The sequence below is a fragment of the Heterodontus francisci genome, chromosome 15 (genome assembly GCF_036365525.1).
Source record: "Heterodontus francisci isolate sHetFra1 chromosome 15, sHetFra1.hap1, whole genome shotgun sequence".
NCBI lineage: Eukaryota > Metazoa > Chordata > Chondrichthyes > Heterodontiformes > Heterodontidae > Heterodontus > Heterodontus francisci.
In genome coordinates, this window is record NC_090385.1 from 39,199,783 (window position 1) to 39,221,041 (window position 21,259).

The following is a 21,259-nucleotide window of genomic DNA, read 5'->3' on the forward strand; positions in this document are numbered from 1 at the left end:
TTTGCAATATTTGGTATAGCAAAGCAAAACGCTAATCAATTTATATACAAAACAAGTATTAAAATAGTCCCACCAAATCTCAGTGAGCTAACAGCTTCATAGAAAATAATGCTAAGTTTTTGTTTATGAAATACAAGACATTCTCAGAAGTCATTTGATCATATTTTATAAAGAATACAGATAAATTTTCTACAAAAAACTAAGAGGTCACACAGATCAAGTTTAATAGTGCAAAATTAGGAATGAATTGTTAGAAAACTGGATAATCTTAACCTTTGCAGGTAGTTATGCTGGAGATAAAAACAAGAAATGCTGGAACCACTCAGCAGGTCTGGCAGCATCTGTGAAAAGAGAAGCAGAGTTAATGTTTCGGGTCACTGACCCGAAACGTTAACTCTGCTTCTCTTCTCACAGATGCTGCCAGACCTGCTGAGTGGTTCCAGCATTTCTTGTTTTTATTTCAGATTTCCAGCATCCGCAGTATTTTGCTTTTATTTTAGTTATGCTGGAGAGTTCCTTTTCACTAACTGTTAAAATTAGATTTTTTTTAAAATAAGTTGTTCCACACCTCATGCAACCCCTTATACAAAACTTAGATATAGTGAAACTCCATTTGTACTGCAGTAGTCTACCAACTCAAACAGTACAAGCCGAGGATCCATATTCCAGGTGGGAAAGGGAATTATGAGAAAGAAAAATTGAGTTGTTACCAGTTTATGAATAAATAAATCTAGAGAACTATAGAATTCAATTTGTTCACTTGTAAGGAACAGTTAAATTTGTCTTGGGTCATAATGCACTTGTTGGGGCAAGTATTATGGTGCAGCATGACATACTATGAATTTCTACATTTACATTGCTTTAGGGAAAGAGCAGGGAAGCAGAACTAATTAGGCAGCTCTCAAAGAGCAGGCAGAGGCACGATAGGCCGAACTGTCTCCTTCTATGATGTATCACTATGATTTATCACGTAGTGAGACTTGCTGCCAGAGTACCATAATCTTGGATTCAAAGCTTCAAAGGATGTAAAAGAAAAATGGCAATTACAGTGCATCTCTGCGATAAATCACTTGCCCCTACTTCTACTGTGATACCAAACATAACTCGTCTTCATGAAAGTGTTCTATGTATTTCAGGTGGCGTTGCAATTGGAACAGATGATGTTAGGGGAATAGTTCCAATACATCCACACATCAACCCAGCATCTATTTCAAATTTTGGACGGAATGGAGGACAGCAACATTGAGATCTAAACACCAGCATCTGTTTGCATATTCAGGAAAGGAGAAGAAAATTAGAATGAAGGTTATGGCAGCAAAATGAACTACTTGGTCCTGCAAACAGTTTGCATCACATCATCATGGCATTTTACTCAACATTTTATTTGTTTTGCAAAGATAAATAAACTTATGGAACGCAAGAGGGGAAGATGCAGAAATTCCTGCTCTGAAGGCAGCATTACATTCCAGGTACATTTCCACAAGCACTAGTCATCCAACAGTATCTTCATGTGTGCACTTGGGCAGTGACTGTTCTGAAGGCTATTCCACTATACAGGGCTTTACAGCCACAGCCTGGCCCAATACACAGAGGGATCAAGCAGGATTTTCCAAATAACAGTGTGGGGCAGGAACCTTTGGCTGATTTTTCTCCCCTCTAGTCTTTTTTTTTTCACTAATAGTAATGAGAAACATTTGATTTTATCAGTTTTATCAAATTTGCACATAGAAATTTCATTTTGAATTTTCAATTTATACCATCTCTTAGCATTACAACCTTCAGCTACAAAGCAAAATTTAAGAACAAGCAAATGATGATTCAAGTTTTGGTTCAGTTTAGTTGTTCAACTACCAGTACTCTGACCTAGTGTTATATGACTCAACTTGCTCTCTAGGCACAACCTAAGTTTGAAAGGACAAAGAAAAACTATCATAATAGTGTATATTTCTCATGGATCAATTTGACTCACAGTTGCACTTCACCCCATCCCAATGACAACACTGCATAGCCACATCTCAACAGACAGCAGCTCATTGTGGAACTCTATAACTAGTTTTGTGCAATACACAGATTTTGTAGTGTTTTTTCCAATATTCTGTTAAGTGTTTCTTGTTACTGTGGATTTGTCTTGAATGAATAATTACTTTTGTTATGGTAAAACCAATTAATAAGGGAGGGGTGTTGCTTCTCCACCCTCCTCTTGCTGAGGGATGATTCCACAGTGGCTGATAGGCCTCCAATATTTTACCCATGTAATTATTCTTGGCAACTCTAGACAGAGTGCATTGGTAGGTTACTCAACCTTGGCAGGCATCACAGATGAAGGCCTTCTAACAGAAATTACTGGATAACAATGAGGAACAGCTCCTCTTGCTAATATCCAACCATTTCCTCAATCAATATCCAACCAATCAATCCTAGTTGAGATAAACTAACTTAGCAATCAAATCTAGGAACTTATAGCCTGCATGATTCAGTACTAGATCAGGCAGTACACTGACCAGGCTATTGGGGAACTCAACTTAAAGTTTTTAATCTGGGAATTTATAGAAACTTTGATGCATGTGCATTATTGTTTGCTAAAGTATTTGCTGAACAAGATTAACACCAGTTAAACTAATCCACAGCAATTACTAGACACTAATCTGTACAGCCCTTTACAGTGGAACCGAAACTATCCGTTATAATGGAGGGGCATCCTGGCAGATGACACATTAGTCTGACAACAAATTTTTCTTGGTCCACTTACATTAGGTGATCACGTTCTTAATATGAATTGTGTGTGTATATTCTATTATTTTAAGGAAATATTCTTGGGAAAAAAAGATGGTAGCCCTGGCTTAGAGGTTCCATAGCTAAATAGAGATGTATTAATATTAAGCTCTATCGGTTACAGGAAATCCAGGCTAATATTTATCCTGTTGGATCGAGAACACAGTTCGTATGAAAAATCAAATTAGCATTCAATTGCATTTTAGTTGTTTTGTGCAGAACCATGCCCAGAACCTACTGAAATTCATGTAGATAACTGACAGAACAGATACTGGAAATACAAATAAATCAAGCTGGCACTGTAATATAAAATTCCAAACTGGTAACAGTCACATTTGGTATATTTTAGCACAATCCCCATACTTCGGCAGTATAGAAGCAGCATCTTATACTAAAATAATGGAAATGCTCTTATAATAAACCACTTTACCACATCTATGGATTTTTTAAAAACATGCACTTCACATTCTAAAAATAGTGCTACACTAATACTTTTTAAAACAAAAATATCCAAAACCTTTGGTGAATACAAAAAAATGCTTTGTGACTTTACAATCAGTAATGTAAAAAAAATCAGGCAAATATTCTCTTTCTCCAGTTCCCAGCTACCATCCCTATCCCACAGTATGGTAAAAAGCTACACATCCATTGTAGCATTTTTATTCCACCCAACAGGAAGTTTCACTCCAAGGTCACTTCTCCCTTTAAACATGCTACCGTTGGCAGTTGTGTAATGTCCAGTCGGATCCACGGTGTGTTTCACACTTTCTGCTTTATTTAGGCAAAAAGGAGATCGAGCCCGAGGTATCCCGACAGGCCTGCATCCTTTACCATTAAGTTCAGAGTCAGAATCAGAATACTGAATCATGGGTACAGTTCTGCAAAAATCATCCTCCCGTCTTTCATTTAATGAAGAAAAAACACATGCCTGCTTGCTATTAGTGTTTTCCCTTGAAGTACTAAAAGAAACAGTCCCTGACTGTAACACACAACTGTCATTTTGCAATGGTAGATGAGAGGGTCTAACCAACTTTCTAGGATTGTGAGACATCTTATTGATAACTACAGGTTCAAAATGCCTTTTAAAAGTAGACTGGTTTTGAGCTATCAATTTAACAGAATTAGATTTACAGTGTAAATTCAAATCCACACCCTGACCACTGTGCTGTGTGCCCAAATCTGTATCTGACAAGCAGAAAGACTTGGATGCTGTGTTTCTCTTATCTGCAGACAAAGGTTCTTCCTGATATTTAGCAAGCTGCTGCCCCAAGCAATTTGAAATGTGTGTGGTCTCCCTGGTTTCCAAAGAAACTGCTTGACTACTTTGTTTGCCAAACCAATGAGGAGCAAACCCTTTCTTACCGTCCCGATCAGACTGAGGAACATCAGGAGACTGTGGAGTGCTCTTTGATGCTGCAGTGACCTTTGACAGATACAAATCAGTGAGTTCAGATTCCAAGCTGTCAGTGTCAAGGGACCTGCTCCTTCTGTTAAGGGATAACGGAGCTGGCAACGACGGACTTAGCTTATAAAGACTAACGTGGCGTGGAAGACTGGTAGCACCCCAGCAATTGCCAAGGAAGGAATTCTGGGTGCACATTTGAAACATTCTGTCATCACAATGATGATAAAGATCTTTCTCCATGCAACTGTCATCAAAGGCCTCATAAGATGCAGAAATTTCCTCATCAGTAACCATTTCACTCTGCTGGTCACATTCTTCCTCATTCTCAACATCAACAACATCAAACGTTACCATAGCTGGCAGAGCATGTATATCCTGTGTGAATTGAGAACCCGAATCAGGACTCCCAAGACTTTCAGAAAGACCTGGATAAAGTTTTCTGTTAGCTGTGAATTCAACTAAAGCTTGTGAGTAATTGATAGCTTGTTCACATTTCTCAGCCTTTTCTGCTATATTACAGGTAGAGACATTTCCACAGGAATCATCAGCTGCTCCTTTGGCACGAGTACTATCTGAAACTACATTTTTCATACCTCGATTCTTACCATCTGTCATTTGTTGTCCCCATTTATCACAATTTTCACTTCTGTATTCTTGCATGTAGCTTGCCCCCGACATCTTATTGTGAAACTTTGCGATGTTGTAGCTTCCACAAACACTCCGCCTGCTCACCACGTATTTACTATTGGCTTCTTTTAGACAGCTAGATCCCTGGTGATCTGTCCAATTCTGCTCATCAGCTGTATCCAATATGTAATCATCTTTCACCTTCCCATTTCTGCTCAGACTACGTGAAACAAGTGGCTCTGTGCTCACACCAGCTTGCTGGCTTTTGGCAATAAGACTGAGAGCTTCTGCATCAAGGTTGTTAAGTTCAGTACTGTGCGGATCACCAGAGAACATTTCCTTTTCTCGAAATGCCAAGCCTTTTTTAAGTGCTGTCTTTCCACTTGGCTCCCAACAGGTTAGCTGCTGCAAGTGGGCTAATCTGATCTTGTCTTCCTGAATAAAATCAAATTTCTCTTGCCCTGAAGGAAGCATAATATTTTGTTTGCTTGGGATATAAGAAACATTTACATCCCCCAGCACAGGGAAATTTAAAATGGATGTAACCGAGGTTCCCAAAGAAAGTGACTTTGTTTCTAAAGACTGCTCGTCACTTGGAGGGGAATTCACGAGGCTATCATTCTGCCCAACAAAGAGTTCATACAATGCATCCCCACTATACCTATCCCTTGGAAGCCGTTCATTTTTGCTTTGGCTGATGCTATCTCCACCTTCCTCATCATGTCCTGGGGTGGTGGAGTCATAATAACCTTCATCACTATTTGGTGCTGATTCCAGGTGGTCACTCTGAGGCGTCACCAGTTCACTACTATTGATTGCACTATCAGTGATCCCCCTCAGAACACAAGGATCTGCCAGATTGATATGCAAGGCGGAGTGCTCAACGTCACTGGGCGATCTTGGACACTCACCTCCATCCTCTGCTATATTCTGACTGCTGTCATAGACCGCAGCTGCCCCTGGTGCTTTCTCCCACAGTACTTTAAGGTATTCAACATCCACCTCATCCGGAGTTGCCATTTCTTCCCCTCCGCCCTGGTAAGTGACCAAACATGAGCTCCGTTTCCCAGCTGTTCTGCCCCTCTCACCGGACACTGTACTTTCGGCAATACTATCATCATCATGGTCAGCAGTAATGTCCCCGCAACCCGTTAGGGAGTCAAAGCTCTTCAGCGAGGTCACGTCACCAAAAATCAAGCTGATATGATCAAAAGAATGCACTGATGGTGGATCATGGTCTATGCAATTAGGTTTTACAATATCTGGCATGCTACCAAAACTAGAGTCCACATTAAGATTAGCACCACCTACATTCCCATTCAATGTCTTCATTTCAACTGGACTGACTTTCCTTACCTCTGCACCAGCTGACTCAAAGTCACTTCTCTTATTTTTCAATGTATTTTCTATTTTAATAGCACAAGATTCAGATGAAGAACTTGTACTATTTGCAGTCCCAGTTTTATCTATTGAATCACCAGCCCCAGAATGGTTCATTTTACATGAAGGCTTTAGGTTTAGCTCCACCAAGCCGCTTTTAAATTCAGCCCGCACTCCTTGCTCTCCTGCTGTCAATTGTTCTGTATATGCAAAATCAGCAGCAGCATGTTTGCTGTCCAGTGGATCTCCTTTAGCAGAATCAACAGCTTTGTTCTTTTTGTGACGCCTGATACTATTAAACAGACCTCTCAGTCCCTTCTTTGATCTTCTCACACTCGAGGGCTTGTCTGTACTCCGTTTCTGAGTAAAATATTCAGAGTTCTCTGACTGTAGTAATTCACTTTTATAAGAATCCAAATTTACATTATCAAATGATGAGTGCTCACTCTTAGAGCCACACAAGGTTCTTGCTGCAGCAGAGTTCCAACTAGGTGAATCAGTATATCCACTCCATCCAGTATTAGATCCTTCTTTCTGGTTGATGTCCAACACCACTTCACTTATGCCATTGTGAGTTTTGCTTTTGGCAATTCCCTTTTTGGCGGGTCCCTTTACTTGCCCTTTGTTCTTTATTGTGAAAAAGCTAGGTAATGTACAAATGTTCTTCCTTCCTCCAAACAGTTTGAATGCCGTTTTCTTAAGCTTCCCAGAAGACTGTTCAGCATCAGTGGCATCAGTACACTCGGATGGTGCATGCACAGCTGCTCCCTGGGCCTGGTTCCCCCTGGCAAGTTCCCCACAGCCGGCAGACAAAGCCTTTGTTCCAGCTGTCTCTTCATTGCTGTCAGTTTCCATGGTAACTGTGCCTATACACAGGTGCAATCAGCTGTAAATTGGGTCAGTTGCACGGGCACCCAAATCATCTCCATAAAGTCTGTATACCTGCTCAACCACCATTGTCCTACAAAAAAAAGACAAAACATCAAGCTGTAAACTAGAAAGGGTTAATATTTTCTGCACATGTATTATTCCTGACTAGCCATTATCTAGAGGCTGCTGAAATAATTTAACTTCTACACGGCAACTTCAACAGTGTTGAATCACTAAAATGAGAGAATCACAGCTTAAGACAAATTGCTTTGTCGGGATATTACAATACTGCAATTTAATTTAATGAAAAGGTCTTCATTCAACACTACTGTTGCATACAGCACCATGGAAAGACAATGCCAATAAAACAGCCGCTAGCTAAACAAAACAAACGTCCTTTATTTTCTCCCTGCCTACCACCACCCACATCAAATTTCTTTCCTCCTCTGCCAACACAGATTCTTGCGAGACGGTACGGGTGCTATCACTCTCTATCACCTCACCTAAGTAAACATTACTTATATCTCAACCTTAACAGTAAGTATTAGCATGCTATTTGACTGAAGGTCATTACAGCACAGCTTGATCCTGCTCAATGTCCAAACAGACATACGTTTGAGCATGGACCACCAGGCAGAGATCAGGGACAGGAATACTGGCTCGTTCTGCCCATCCCACACCACCACTCCCAACCCCAAAGACTCTTAATTGAGATCAAATGTAGTGCCCCCTAGTGAAGTTAATCAAACTGCAAATATGTTCTTTAAATTTGATCTTGATGATAAACACAGGTGGTAGATATATTAGTTAATCGACAACAAATGGAAACTAGTTCCTTCAAAGTAACTTGCAACATGGTTTCAGAAAATGCTTGGATGGCAGATCTCGTAGCGAGCAATGTGAGAAGAGAATGAAAGAGCTTTTCTGTACTCATCAGATTGCACTATATTCACCACAAATTGCTGAAAATGCGAATTGTTAATGGCGCAGCGATGGCATCATTGTCTCTGGAACCTCACGAATGCTGTGCGCAATGATCTATCACTTTAACCAATGGAACAAAAGAACTGAGAAAGAAACAGTGAATGACAGAAGGAAATAGGGTTAAGCAGAGTCAAATCAAAGAAATAAAGAGCAAGAGAGTGGATTAAAAAAACAAAAGAGACTAAAAGAGGGGAAAAAAAATGTAAAATTTTAAAAACCTCTAGGAGCAATTTACGACCTAATGGAGACAGACTCCAGTTTCAGTGCTTCCTTTCTGGAGCTCCATGGCCAGGACCACAAAAGGCACCATTAACAGGGTCCTTATGGCATGAATTACCAACATTAAATGTGTACAGTGAGATTAAGTCACATTAGCGCCGTAAATCCAGCAATTTTATGACACCCAATGAATTTAGCATGGAGGCTCAAGGTGAGATGGTAATTTGTTCTGTTTTAGCCTCCTGCACTGTTCTAATGAAGCTCAATGGAAGAATGAGGAACAGCAGCTCATCTTTCAATTTGGCACTTTCCAGCCTTCTGGACTGTAGATCAAGTTCAACAATTTCAGATCGTAACCACTGCTCTTATTTTTTTTTCCAGACAGCAGCTGTAGGTAATGATTCTGCTCTTGCCATTTACACCTCCTCCAGACCCATCTTTAGTTTCTTTAGTTATCCCGTTACCTTCTCCTTTTGACTTGCACCATCACTGCTTTTGTCATTTAATCTCTCCTGCCTTCCACCTTATCAGACCTTCACATTTGTTCTTTCCTCCCCTTTCCTTTCCCTTCCCCTGTCCATGTACTTCCATAAAACATGTCACATCTCTAACTTTTTCCAGGTCTGATGATAGGTCATTACCTGAAATGTTAACTTCATCACTCTCCACACACAGATGCTGCCTGCCCTGCTAAGCAATTGCAGCATTTTCTGTTTTCCAGCATCTGCAGTATTTTGCTTCTGTATCAGTGGTAACTGGGAATTATTAATTACACTGGCTGGAGGGTAATTCATTTTGGCAGGAAGAATGCAGAGACACAATGTAAAATAAAGGATACAATTCTAAAAAGGGGTGCAGGAGCAGATGGTTCTGGGTGTGTATGTGCTTAAATCATTGAAGGTGGTAGAACAAGTTAAGAAGGGTGGTTAATAGGGGTATAGAGTACAAAAGCAAGGAAGTTATGTTATATTTATATACAGCACTGGTTCGGTCTCAAATGGAGTACAGTGTCCAGTTCTGGGTGCCACGCTTTAGGAAAGATGTGAAGGCATTAGAGAGAGTGCAGAAAAGATTCATGAGAATGGCTTCAGGGATGAGGAACTTCAGTTAGGTGGATGGATTTGAGAAGTTGGGACTGTTCTCCTTAGGGAAGAGGAGGAGAAGTTTTGATGGAGGTGTTCAAAATCATGAGGTGGCTGGATAGAGTAGATAGGGCAAAACCGTTGCCATTGGTGGAAAGATCGAGAACAAGAGGGCACAGATTTAAGCTAATTGGCAAAAGCAGCACTGGCGACATGAGGAAAAACCCTTTCACACAGGGAGTGGTTAGGATCTGGAATGCGCTACCTGACAGCGTGGTGGAGGCAGGTTCAATCGAGGCATTCAAGAGGGAATTGGACTGTTACCTGAAAAGAAAGTGCAGGGCTACGGGGAGAAGGTGGGGGAGTGACACTAGGTAAATTGCCCTGTCAGAGAGCCAGTGTAGACACGATGGGCCAAATGGCCTCCTTTTGTTCTGCAAAAATTCTGAGATTCTGCGTAGCTGTAGCATGACAAGTTTACAAAAGGAGTTTCAAATGTAAGTGCAGGCACAGAAATCTATACTGGAAATATAAAAACAACAGCTGTACTTGCATGCTAACATCCGGTGTTCCTTGCACAAGTATAGCCAATTCTCTCTGATCATCAACATTTAGAAGTTTCACGCCTTTTAAGATATTTTGCTTTTCTGTTTTTACTACCAAAGTGAATATCCTCTCACCTCCCCACATTATACTCCATCTGCCACCCTGTTGCCCATTCACTTAATCTGTCTATATCTCTTTGCGTCCTAGTCACAACATACATTCCCAACTAAACAGAGCCAAAAATACATGCACTTGAAACTGGACGAGGAGAAAAGGATGGAAAAGTAGTGGTTTAAGAAAAGAAATCCAGAGTCAAGACATTATAACAGGAAGTACTGCCTCTTACAGTGGACAGGACGGAGCTATGATGAGCAGTAAGAGATGTGCAGGATATAGATGGGGGCCCACAGCTGAAGGAAGTCACGTCAATAAGATTAGGCAGACCCAGAGGCACTGAGGTCAATTGTAGGTCCTCATGGCATGAGCACAGAGCAGAGATTAAGCCTAGGACCTTTGGGCTTAGACATCAGGAAGTGGGTTTATCCAATTAGACAAGTTGTTGGATTTTTGTAAATTAGCATAATTGAAAATTGGTATTAAAGTCTCCAGAAAACACAGAACACACCCATTTAATTGATTAGGTAAAGTAGTGAAAATGCTTGATGTCAGTGAAAGCAATGAACAATTGAGATATAACAGACTCTATTTCAAAATGTTCGGTAGCCACTGAATTACATCAAGCCATTTTTAAATTATTCAAATTTGTAATCCCTTGATATCTAATGATGCTGTCAAAATTCAATTAGAAAGCAAACAAGCAGGGGTTAATCATTACTTGGCAAACGCACACAATTGTAGAATAACCTTTTGTACAATCTGAAAGCCCTTTTTTTGAAAAATGTAAATCACATGCACATTACCAAACATACTGGGGGTGGGAGACAATTAACAGAGAAAATAGTATTACAATTAAAGATGTCAAATTCCCAACATTTACAGGCCTAAAGGCAAGTAAATAATCAGCATGAACAAATGCACATGTCCCTGCCTCAAGAGAAATTAAAAAGGGTACAATGCCTTCCAACAGCAACCAAGACCCAAATCTTTTCTAGAAATACTTTCACCTCACTGAAGGCAGCATAAAACACCAGTGTGGTTATATAATATAATTTGTTGGACTGGAGCAGTTTTTTTGAATAAACTTTCTAAATTGTTATATAGCAATTGTCCTGTGCCCCAGCAGAATGCAGCCAAAATAAAACATGGCCATCAGTTAAAGAGTAGGTGATGGTAGTGGGCCAGCACAATAATCGATGTACTAACAAGTTATAAATAGTGGGAGGACATGGGTCTGTAGCATAATACACCCCACCCCCCAAATCCCAGTTCCCAACTTTACAATAGTGGCTCTAACACGACAAAGTGCTATCTGGGACACACACATCGTTCTCCTCCTGGGGCCAATACCCACCAGCATAACCATGGTGAGCACCACATTGCCTGCTCAATTCAGTTTTTTGGGGGATTAGAGACCTGCCAACAGACGCAGAACAAGATGCGAGCTTCCTTCCCAATGGCAACCAGAGAGACCAGTACCTGTGAATCAGGCGAGGAACAATTTTAAAAATGTACCATACATGCCTAAGAAAAGTGGAGAAAAGAAAGTCTGTACTGGGGAGAAAGGAAATGGATGAATAAATCCAGGCTACAAGCATAATCTCTTCAATGGCTAAGTCAAGAACAGCATTAATAATGGGCTCTTATCAAGTTAGCCCCATTCTTTTCAAAAGGGAATACTGTAGATATATTTTACCATTTCAACACAAGTTCTTTTTGCTTGGAAGTCTGAGATGTCTGACTATTTAGTTAGTTAGGTAGTTAGAGATAGAACACTGAAACAGGCCCTTCGGCCCACCGAGTCTGTGCCGACCATCAACCACACATTTATACTAATCCTACACTAATTCCATATTCCTACCACATCCCCACCTGTCCCTATATTTTCCCTACCACCTACCTATACGAGGGGCAATTGCTAATGGCCAATTTACCTATCAACCTGCAAGTCTTTTGGCATGTGGGAGGAAACCGGAGCACCCGGAGGAAACCCACGCAGACACAGGGAGAACTTGCAAACTCCACACAGGCAGTACCCAGAATTGAACCCGGGTCGCTGGAGCTGTGAGGCTGCGGTGCTAACCACTGCGCCGCCCATTTATTATTCCTTTCTATTTGTACAGTGTGTTTACTTTGTGTTTTATTATTGGTTTGACTCTGGTTCTTGTATTTATTTCAAGGTGCTGACTTACATTCGACTTTTGCTTTGCCATTCTTTCTCTGGCTCAAGCCCCATCCTGACTCGGATACCAGTTTACTGATGAACTTCCATCTGAGAGATCAGGCACCAGCTCCGGATTAGGAGCAAGGTTCCCTTGGCTGACATGCCAAAAATTGTTAGAAATGTTTTTGTTGGTGGCTGGTCTCAACTTTGCCACCTTGTCAAGTTTCTTCCTGAGGCAGCACGACAGCTAATAGAGTATCTCCCACAAGTCCTGCTCAAACTCCAGACTGTTATGGTTCATCAAAAGATTCTCACTCTGGGAGGTGTGGGGGGTAGAGAGGGAGGAGAAGAATAGAGATAAGGGAAGGGATAGAGGGATAGGGAAGAGGATATAAGAAAGGGAACAAGAGAAGGGGAGGTGCAATGGGAAAGTTGGTGGTGTCTGGTGGTTTTGCAATATCAGAGGTTTGAATTAATCCAGTTTAATATTTTATTTTAAACCCCATAGAAGGAAAAAAATCCCACATTATCTTCACAGATCCTCATTTGATTAAGAGTGGGATTGCTATTGTACGATTTTTTGTTTGCTTCATTATCCTTTTTTTTTTAAAAACATAAAACTGCTCCAGTGTGGTCCATGCCTCATTGCCAACAATAAAGACACACCGCACTGTAAAACAATAAATGTTCTCTGATCCCCAACTCACCAGCAAAGTTCCGAATGTAAAATACGAGGATCATTTTCATTCCCACACCAGGACTCTTATAATCAGTCACTCAAGCCAGGACCTGCCAGCAATGTCGGACTGTAGCAATGCTAATCCCATAATCCCAGAAAGCAATGGGAAACTCCACTGGTCAGAACAAAGCCTGTTAAAGAGCCACAGATGTCTGAACGTAGAACAGTATCTTTGCCCACCGAAGAAACACGCCAAGCCACCACAAATCTGTTGTTCATGTAGGGAGCACAGGATCCATCTTTTAGAGTGAAGAGTGATCGCAGAGCGCTGTAGGAACTTTACAATTGTGAACTGATTTTGGGATCATCGCCAGCCCTATTTGCATTATTTAAAAAAAAATACCAGCTCCAGCAAAAAAAAACACTGGTAGTCACCCTCAGCTTCCTGACTTCCCTTCTTACACCAACTTCCTTGTGTTTCCCGATATTTGATCACTTCACCAAAATAAACAATTTCCCAATAACAGCTTTGTTAATTTCCTTCGTAATCCTGAAAAGTTCATTTACGTCATCTCAAAAAGCTTATCTTGAAACTATTGGCTAATGACACATACACAATATGGAACAGTGGTTAACATCAATAGCCCAAAACGAGGATTACTATGTCACACTCATCTCTACCATTACTGTTACACTCATCTCTATCATTACCCTAAGCACTCTATCTTCCTAGCCTGGCCATGCACAAATACAGAATGCTAGTGAGTAAATGGAAAATCTATAAACTATTGTACAATAGCCAGGACTATTGTACAGACTCAGAAGGTCAACTGACACCTAAATTAAATTATTTGTTGAGGAGGGGGACTGGGAGTTATGCAGACATTAACACTGCTTGATTTCTTTTTAAAAGCAGAATCATAGAATGATTACAGCACAGAAGGAGGCCATTCGGCCTAATGTGTCCATGCCAGCTCTCTGGAAGAGCAATGCAGCTTGTCCCACTCACCTACCTTTTCCCCGCAACCCTGCAAATTTTCTCTGTTCGGGTAATTATCCAATTCCCTTTAAAAAGACCTGACTGAATCTGCCTCCACCACACTCTCAGGCAGTGCATTCCAGATCCTAACAACTCGCCACACAAGAACCAAAGGTTCTTTTGTCATTCACCTTAAATCAGTGTCCTCTGGTTCTTGACCATTCCACCAATGGGAACAGGAACTAGTTCTGATGAAAGGTCCCAGGCCTGAAACATTAACTGTATCTCTCGTCACAGATGCTGTCAAATCTGCTAGTATTTCCAGCACTTTCTGTTCTCATTCCTATTGTTCGTATTGTACATTTGGCAGCAGTCCTATGTGCAGCTCCAGAAATAATGCAACACCCACCTGTCTAAGATAATTATTAAAAGTTTCAAAAACTTTTGTGACAGTATATTTCTAGTATCTAATTGCCTATATTTAATTGCTGGGGCGATGGGTTGGTTGGAAGTTGAAAGAAAAGGAATTCTATTACATTATATTGTTGGTGCTGTAGCATTAACTTATTTTGCCTTAACCATTGCTAATATTCAACACTTTTACTATGCTATATGCATTCCCTGACAATTTCTAACATTTTAATTAGTGCATTATACGCTTTCTATAATATACTAGTTTAACAATTCATCAATGGATGGCTACAAGTTTACGATTAAATCAACAATCCAGTGAGTTTTTTTGTGAATTTATTCTCCTTCATCGCCGACTGCACGAAATCTTGCGTAGCTGAGGAGGTGGTGCAGAAGTGAGGGCTTTAGTTTCCTGGATCACTGGGTCTGTTTCTGGCAAAGGTGGGATCTGTACAAGTTGGACGGGTTGCACCTGAACCGGAATGGGACCAACATCCTTGCTGGGAGGTTTACTAGTGCTGTTGGGGGTGGGGGGGGGGGGGGGTGTTTAAAACTAATTTGGCAGGGGGATGGGATACAGAGTCGAGTTACAGTAGGGGGTGATGCACAGTCACATATAGAAGAGAAACTGAGTCAGTCTGGAAGGCAGAGCAAATATCGACCTGTTAAGGCACAAGTGAAAAATGCAAGGCTGGATTGCATCTATTTTAATGCAAGGATTCTTAATAGTGAGGCAGATAAATTGAGGGCATTGATTAGCACATGGCATACTGCTATCACAGAGGCATCGTTGAGGGATGGGCAGGACTGGCAGCTCAATATTCCTGGGTATAGAATCTTCAGGCATGACAGGGTAGGGGGTAAAAGAGGTGGCATTGCACTGTTGATCAAGGAGTCAATTACTGCATTAAGGAGGAATGATATCTTAGAAGGTTCCTCAAATGAGGACATATGGGTAGAACTTAAAAACAAAAAGGGGGCAATCACTTGGCTGGGAGTGTACTACACACCTCCAAACAGTCAGGGAGAGATAGAGGAGCAGATATGTAGGCAAATCTCAGAGAGGTGTAAAAATAATAGGGTAATAATAGTAAGGGATTTCAACTTCCCTAATATCAACTGGGACAGTCTTAGTGCAAAAGGCTTAAAGGGGACAGAATTCTTAAAATGCATACAGGAGAGCTTTTTGAGCCAGTACGTAGAAAATTCTACAAGAGAAGGGGCAGTACTGGACCTAATCCTAGGGAATGAAGCCAGACAAGTGGTAGAAGTGGCAGTGGGGGAACATTTCGGGGATTGTGACCATATTTAACTTAGTTATGGAAAAGGACAAAAATGGACCTCAAATAAAGGTACTGAATTGGGGGAAAGGCCGATTTCAGAATGATAAAACAGGATCTGGCTAAAGTGGACTGGGAGCAGCTACTTGTAGGAAAGTCTACATCAGATCAGTGGGAGTCAAAGAGGAAATAGTGAGAGTTCAGGGCCAACATGTTCCTGTAAAGGTGAAGGGTAGGACCAACAAGTCCAGGGAACGCTGGATGTCAAGGGATATAGAGGATTGGATCAGGAAAAAAAAAGGAGGCTTATGGCAGATTCAGAGCGCTGAAAACAGCGGAGGCCCGAGAGGAGTATAGAAAGTGTAGGGGGCTATGTAAAAAAAAGTAATTAGGAGAGCAAAGAGGGGACATGAAAAAACACTGGTGGGCAAGATAAAGGAAAATCCTAAGGCATTTTATAAGTATATTAAGGGCAAGAGGATAACCAGGGAAAGAGTAGGGCCCATTAGGGACCAAAGTGGCAATGTGTGTGTGGAGCCAGAGGACACAGGTGAGGTTTTAAATGATTACTTTTCATCTGTGTTCACTATGGAGAAGGACGATGTAGGTGTAGAGATCAGAGAGGGGGATTGTGATATACTTGAACATATTACCATTGAAAGGGAGGAAGTATTTGCTGTTTTAGCGGGCTTAATAGTGGATAAATCCCCATATGAAATGTATCCCAGGCTGCTATGTGAGGCAAGGGAGGAGATAGCAGAGGCTCTGACACAAATTTTCAAATCCTCTCTGGCCACAGGAGAGGTACCAGAGGATTGGAGGACAGCGAATGTGATACCATTAATTAAGAAGGGTAGCAGGGATAAACCAGGTAATTACAGGCCGGTGAGTCTCACATCAGTGGTTGGGAAACTATTGGAAAAAATTCTGAGGGACAGGATTAATCTCCACTTGGAGAGGCAGGGATTTATCAGGGATAGTCAGCATGGCTTTGTCAAGGGGAGATCGTGTCTAACTAACTTGATTGAATTTTTCGAGGCGGTGTCGAGATGTGTTGATGAGGGTAAAGCAGTTGATGTAGTTTACATGGACTTCAGTAAGGCTTTTGATAAGGTCCCGCATGGGAGGTTGGTTAAGAAGATAAGAGCCCATGGGATCCAGGGCAATTTGGATCCAAAATTGGCTTAGTGGCAGGAAGCAGAGGGTAATGGTCGAGGGTTGTTTTTGCAAGTGGAAGCCTGTGACCAGTGGTGTACCACAGGGATCTGTGCTGGGACCCTTGCTGTTTGTAGTGCACATTAATGATTTAGACGTGAATACAGGAGGTCTGATCAGTAAGTTCGCAGATGACACGAAAATTGGTGCTGTCGTAAATAGTGAGGAGGAAAGCCTTAGATTACAGGACGATATAGATGGGCTGGTAAGATGGGCGAAGCTGTGGCAAATGGAATTTAATCATGAGAAGTGCGAGATGATGCATTTTGGGAGGACTAACAAGGCAAGGGAATATACAATGGATGATAGGACCCTAGGAAGTACAGTGGGTCAGAAGGACCTTGGTGTACTTATCCATAGATCACTGAAGGCAGCAGCACAGGTAGATAAGGTGGTTAGGAAGGCATAAGGGATACATGCCTTTATTAGCCGCGGCACAGACTTTGGGGCAGGGAGGTTATGATGCAGCTGTATAAAACACTAGTTACGCCACAGCTGGAGTACTGCGTACAGTTCTGGGCACCACACTTTCAGAAGGATGTGATTGCACTGGAGAGTGTGCAGAGGATATTCACCAGGATGTTGCGTGGGCTGGAGCATTTCAGCTATGAAGAGAGACTGAAAAGGCTAGGGTTGTTTTCCGCAGAGAAGGCTGAGGGGAGATATGATTGAGGTATACAAAATTATGAGGGGCATTGATAGGTTAGATAGGAAGAACCTTTGTCCCTTAGCGGAGGAGTCAATAACCAGGGGGCATAGATTTAAGGTAAGGTACAGGAGGTTTAGAGGGGATTTGGGGAAAAAAAATTTCATCCAGAGGGTGGTTGGAATCTGGAACGCACTGCCTGAAGAGGTGATAGAGACAGGAACCCTCACAACATTTAAGAAGTATTTAGATGAGCACTTGAAACGCCATAGCATACAAGGCTACAGGCCAAGTGCTGGAAAATGGGATCCGGATAGTTAGGTGGTGATGGCTGGCACAGACACAATGGGCCAAAGGGTTTGTTTCTGTACTGTATGACTCTATGACTCTATGCTGATGGACGATGGATCTACTAGCACCAGGAATCCTTTGGAAGCTTTCAGTACCTCATACATAATAATTCTTCATGCACAGCCCACCTCAGTACAGTCAGGGCTATATGACAGTGCAAGATCAATACCAAGCCAGGTCCAGTCCTTATCCAGCATTCAGATATGTACTTCCAGCTGGGCCAACAGACAATGATCAGGGATGACAATCCTGGATGATTTTTCTCTCCCCTAACCCAGGAACAAAGAACAATGTTAGCACTGAAATTGCTGCCAACTTGTGATCAGCTTGCTCAGAACAAACCAGGAATCAGTCCAAATATTTATAAACCATTCTAGCCTCAGAGCTAATTCATCCTTGTACCTTGTAACAGCCAGCCATCTGTTCTCCCATTTTTACTTTGATATTTGTACAAATCTTTAAGTATCTTCCTTAACAAGTGCAAACAGTTACCACTTAAGCAGACAAGAATGAAATGAGATTACCTCATTCTCCTTTTTGATCATTCTTTTCAAACAGTACTCTCATACTCAATTCTACTGCAACGTGTCATCTCAGTGATCACGCAATTGTGCTGCCCACCCTCAAAGAAAAATTAAAACACAATCAAATGTTCTGAGAATTGCAATCCCACTGTCCTTTATTATCCTCAGCCAACATTGTACTATTTCCATATTCAACACAATTACAGCAAATAGCTTTTAAATTAACTACTGTATTATAAACAGAGTACCAGGCATCTGGCTGAGAGATTAAGGTCAAGATTCAATTGTTACAACCTTATTGGAACTAAACACAGACAGGGCATGCAACAACACCAGGAATTCATCAGCATCCTGCACCTAGCAGCCAGAGGTTCAGGATCTGACCTTCAGACCCCAGATATTTTAAGCAGTTTGGTACCTTCCCAAGGAATAACAATGTTGTCATTGGATTTAAAAACAGAAAGTGCTGGAAATACTCAGTAGGTCTGGCAGCATCTGTGGAGAGAGAAGCTGAGTTAACATGTGTCCTTTCATCAGAACTGGCAAAGGTTAGAAAAGAATTAGGTTTTAAGCAAGTGAAGCCAGGGTGGGGGGGAAAGAGAGACAGAGCGGGGGGAGCTTTGGTGGGGAAGAGAACAAAAGGGAAGGTGTGTGATAGGGCAGAGGGCAGGAGAGATAAAATCTGAGAGATAAACTTGACTACACTTCCTCACACCCTGTTTCCTGTTAGGACTCCATCCCATTCTCAGAGTTCTCCATCTCTGACGCATCTGTTCTGATGATGCAACCTTCCACAACAGCACTTCTGAAATGTCTTCCTTTTTCCTCAACCAAGGATTCCACCCCACCCCCCCAAACTGTGGTTGACAGGGTCCTCAACCGTGTCTGACCTATTTCCAACACTTCTGCGCTCACCCTTTCCTTTCCCTCCCAGAACCGCGACAGGGTTCCCCTTGTTCTCACTTTTCACCCCACCAGCCTCCACATCCAAAGGATCATCCTCCACCATTCCCGCCACATCCAGCGTGATGCCACCACCAAACACATCTTCCCTTCCCCTCCTGTCAGCATTCCAAAGGGATTGTTCCCTTCGTAACACTCTGGTCCACTCCTCCATCACCCCCAATTCCTCGTCCCATTCGCATGCAATCACAGGTGGTGTAATACCTCCTCTTTTATCTCCTCTCTTCTCACCATCTAAGGCCCCAAACACTCCTTCTAGGTGAAGCAGCGATTTACTTGTACTTCTTTCAATTTAGTATGCTGTATTCGCTGCTCCCAATACGGTCTCCTCTACACTGGGGAGACCAAATGCAGATTGGGTGAACGCTTTGCGGAACACCTCAGCTCAGTCCGAAAGAATGACCGAACTTCTGACTGTTTGCCATTTCAACACAACCCCTGCTCTCATGCCCACATTTCTGTCCTTTGTTCCAGTGAACATCAATGTAAGCTCGAGAGCAGCTTTGTCTTTCACCACAAGCATCAACACACTCTTTGCCTTTGTCCCATGACAGCTTTGTTATTTTATCTCTCCTGCCCTACGCCCTATCACACACCTTTCCTTTTGTTCTCTTCAATACCAAACCCTGGCCCCAGCTTCACTTGCTTAAAACCTAATTCTTTTCTAATCTTTGCCTGTTCAGATGAAAGGTCACAGACCTGAAACATTAACTCTACTTCTCTCTCCAGAGATGCTGCCTGACCTGCTGAGTATTTCCAGCACTTTCCTTTTCTTTTAAAAAAGATTTCCAACATATGCAGTACTTTGCTTTTGTCATTGTGTTTGTTTGGCATAATAGTGCACAGCACTGTTTTGGCACCACTACGACAACCAGTTGCTACAGCAGCTTGGTAACAGGCACCAACATCAAAATGTCACTTGGCAGCTTCACATGCAGCACTTGTGGCAGAACCTGCCTCTCAAGGATTGTCCTTCACAGCCATCAGCAAAGGTGCACCAAGAGAACACACCCCACCTAAATGGATTGTTTCCTGTGTCCATCAGCTTTCGCAGATAGGATGCCAAAGCTACAACAGTCTTAACTAAAATACTCACTCCAAACACAATCTACAATGGTACTGTTGGATATTTTATACAACTCAAGTGTAATAATTGACTACATTTGACTAAAATCATGGGAGGGCCAACAGTGAGTGAGCCAGTTTGTCAATAATGTGGGCTGGTGAAAACTTTTGTTGGAGTTGCTGAGGTGCCGGTGGCAAAGCTGTGACAACGGTCAACGGCCCGGCCCCTCCTGCAGAGCAGCAAAACCCAACGTCTGGGCTCCACCGCATTTCATTACTCGGCGGCTCCAGGCCTCGCTAATCCCAGCCCCATCTGTTCAGAGCCCAACTCTACATTTAACCTAAAGCTACAATTTACTCTCATCGGCCCTGAGCCCACCACTCACCTCCTGCTCCGGGGTGTAACTAAACCAGTTCCCAGACCCGGAGCCACTTCCAGCCGCTCCGCCTCGGCCAGGCCCTGCTCCGCTCCGGGAACACGCCCAGCCCAAGATTGACAACCATAAACTCCAATCAGCGCCGGCTCCTGCAGGCCAATCATGACACCAGGAGGCGGGTCTTCCGTCAGCGGTAGTAGAGGATCACAAAAAATCCAGAGGCAGTCAATAGCAAGCGGCAAGGCAATAGAGAAGAGCAATATAGGGTCAATACAAACCAGGGCAATAGAGAGGAGCAAGATAGGGTCAATACAAATCAGGGCAATAGAGAAGAGCAATATAGGGTCAATAGAAACCAGGGAAATAGAGAGGAGCAATATAGGGTCAATACAAACCAGGGCAATAGAGAGGAGCAATATAGGGTCAATACAAACCAGGGCAATAGAGAGGAGCAATATAGGGTCAATACAAACCAGGGCAATAGAGAGGAGCAATATAGGGTCAATACAAACCAGGGCAATAGAGAGGAGCAATATAGGGTCAGTATAAACCAGGGCAATAGAGAGGAGGCGAACACAGTCAATACAAACCCAGGCAACACAG

At 42.2% G+C, this 21,259-nt stretch overlaps 1 protein-coding gene across 1 annotated transcript; it reads right to left on the reverse strand.

Annotated features, from left to right (window-relative positions):
- Positions 1-412: 412 nt before the first annotated feature.
- Positions 413-20,752, reverse strand: amer1 (APC membrane recruitment protein 1). The gene is made up of 2 exons (XM_068047396.1): positions 20,666-20,752; positions 413-7,145 (listed from the first exon to the last, which is right to left on the reverse strand). The coding sequence occupies exon 2, from the start codon at positions 7,037-7,039 to the stop codon at positions 3,410-3,412; it is 3,630 nt and encodes a 1,209-aa protein (XP_067903497.1). The 5' UTR covers positions 7,040-7,145; positions 20,666-20,752; the 3' UTR covers positions 413-3,409.
- Between the last annotated feature and the right edge of the window lie 507 nt (positions 20,753-21,259).

Coding starts and splice junctions, on each gene's coding strand:
- amer1 (XM_068047396.1), bottom strand. CDS start 7,039: ATGGAAACTGACAGCAATGAAGAGACAGCTGGAACAAAGGCTTTGTCT.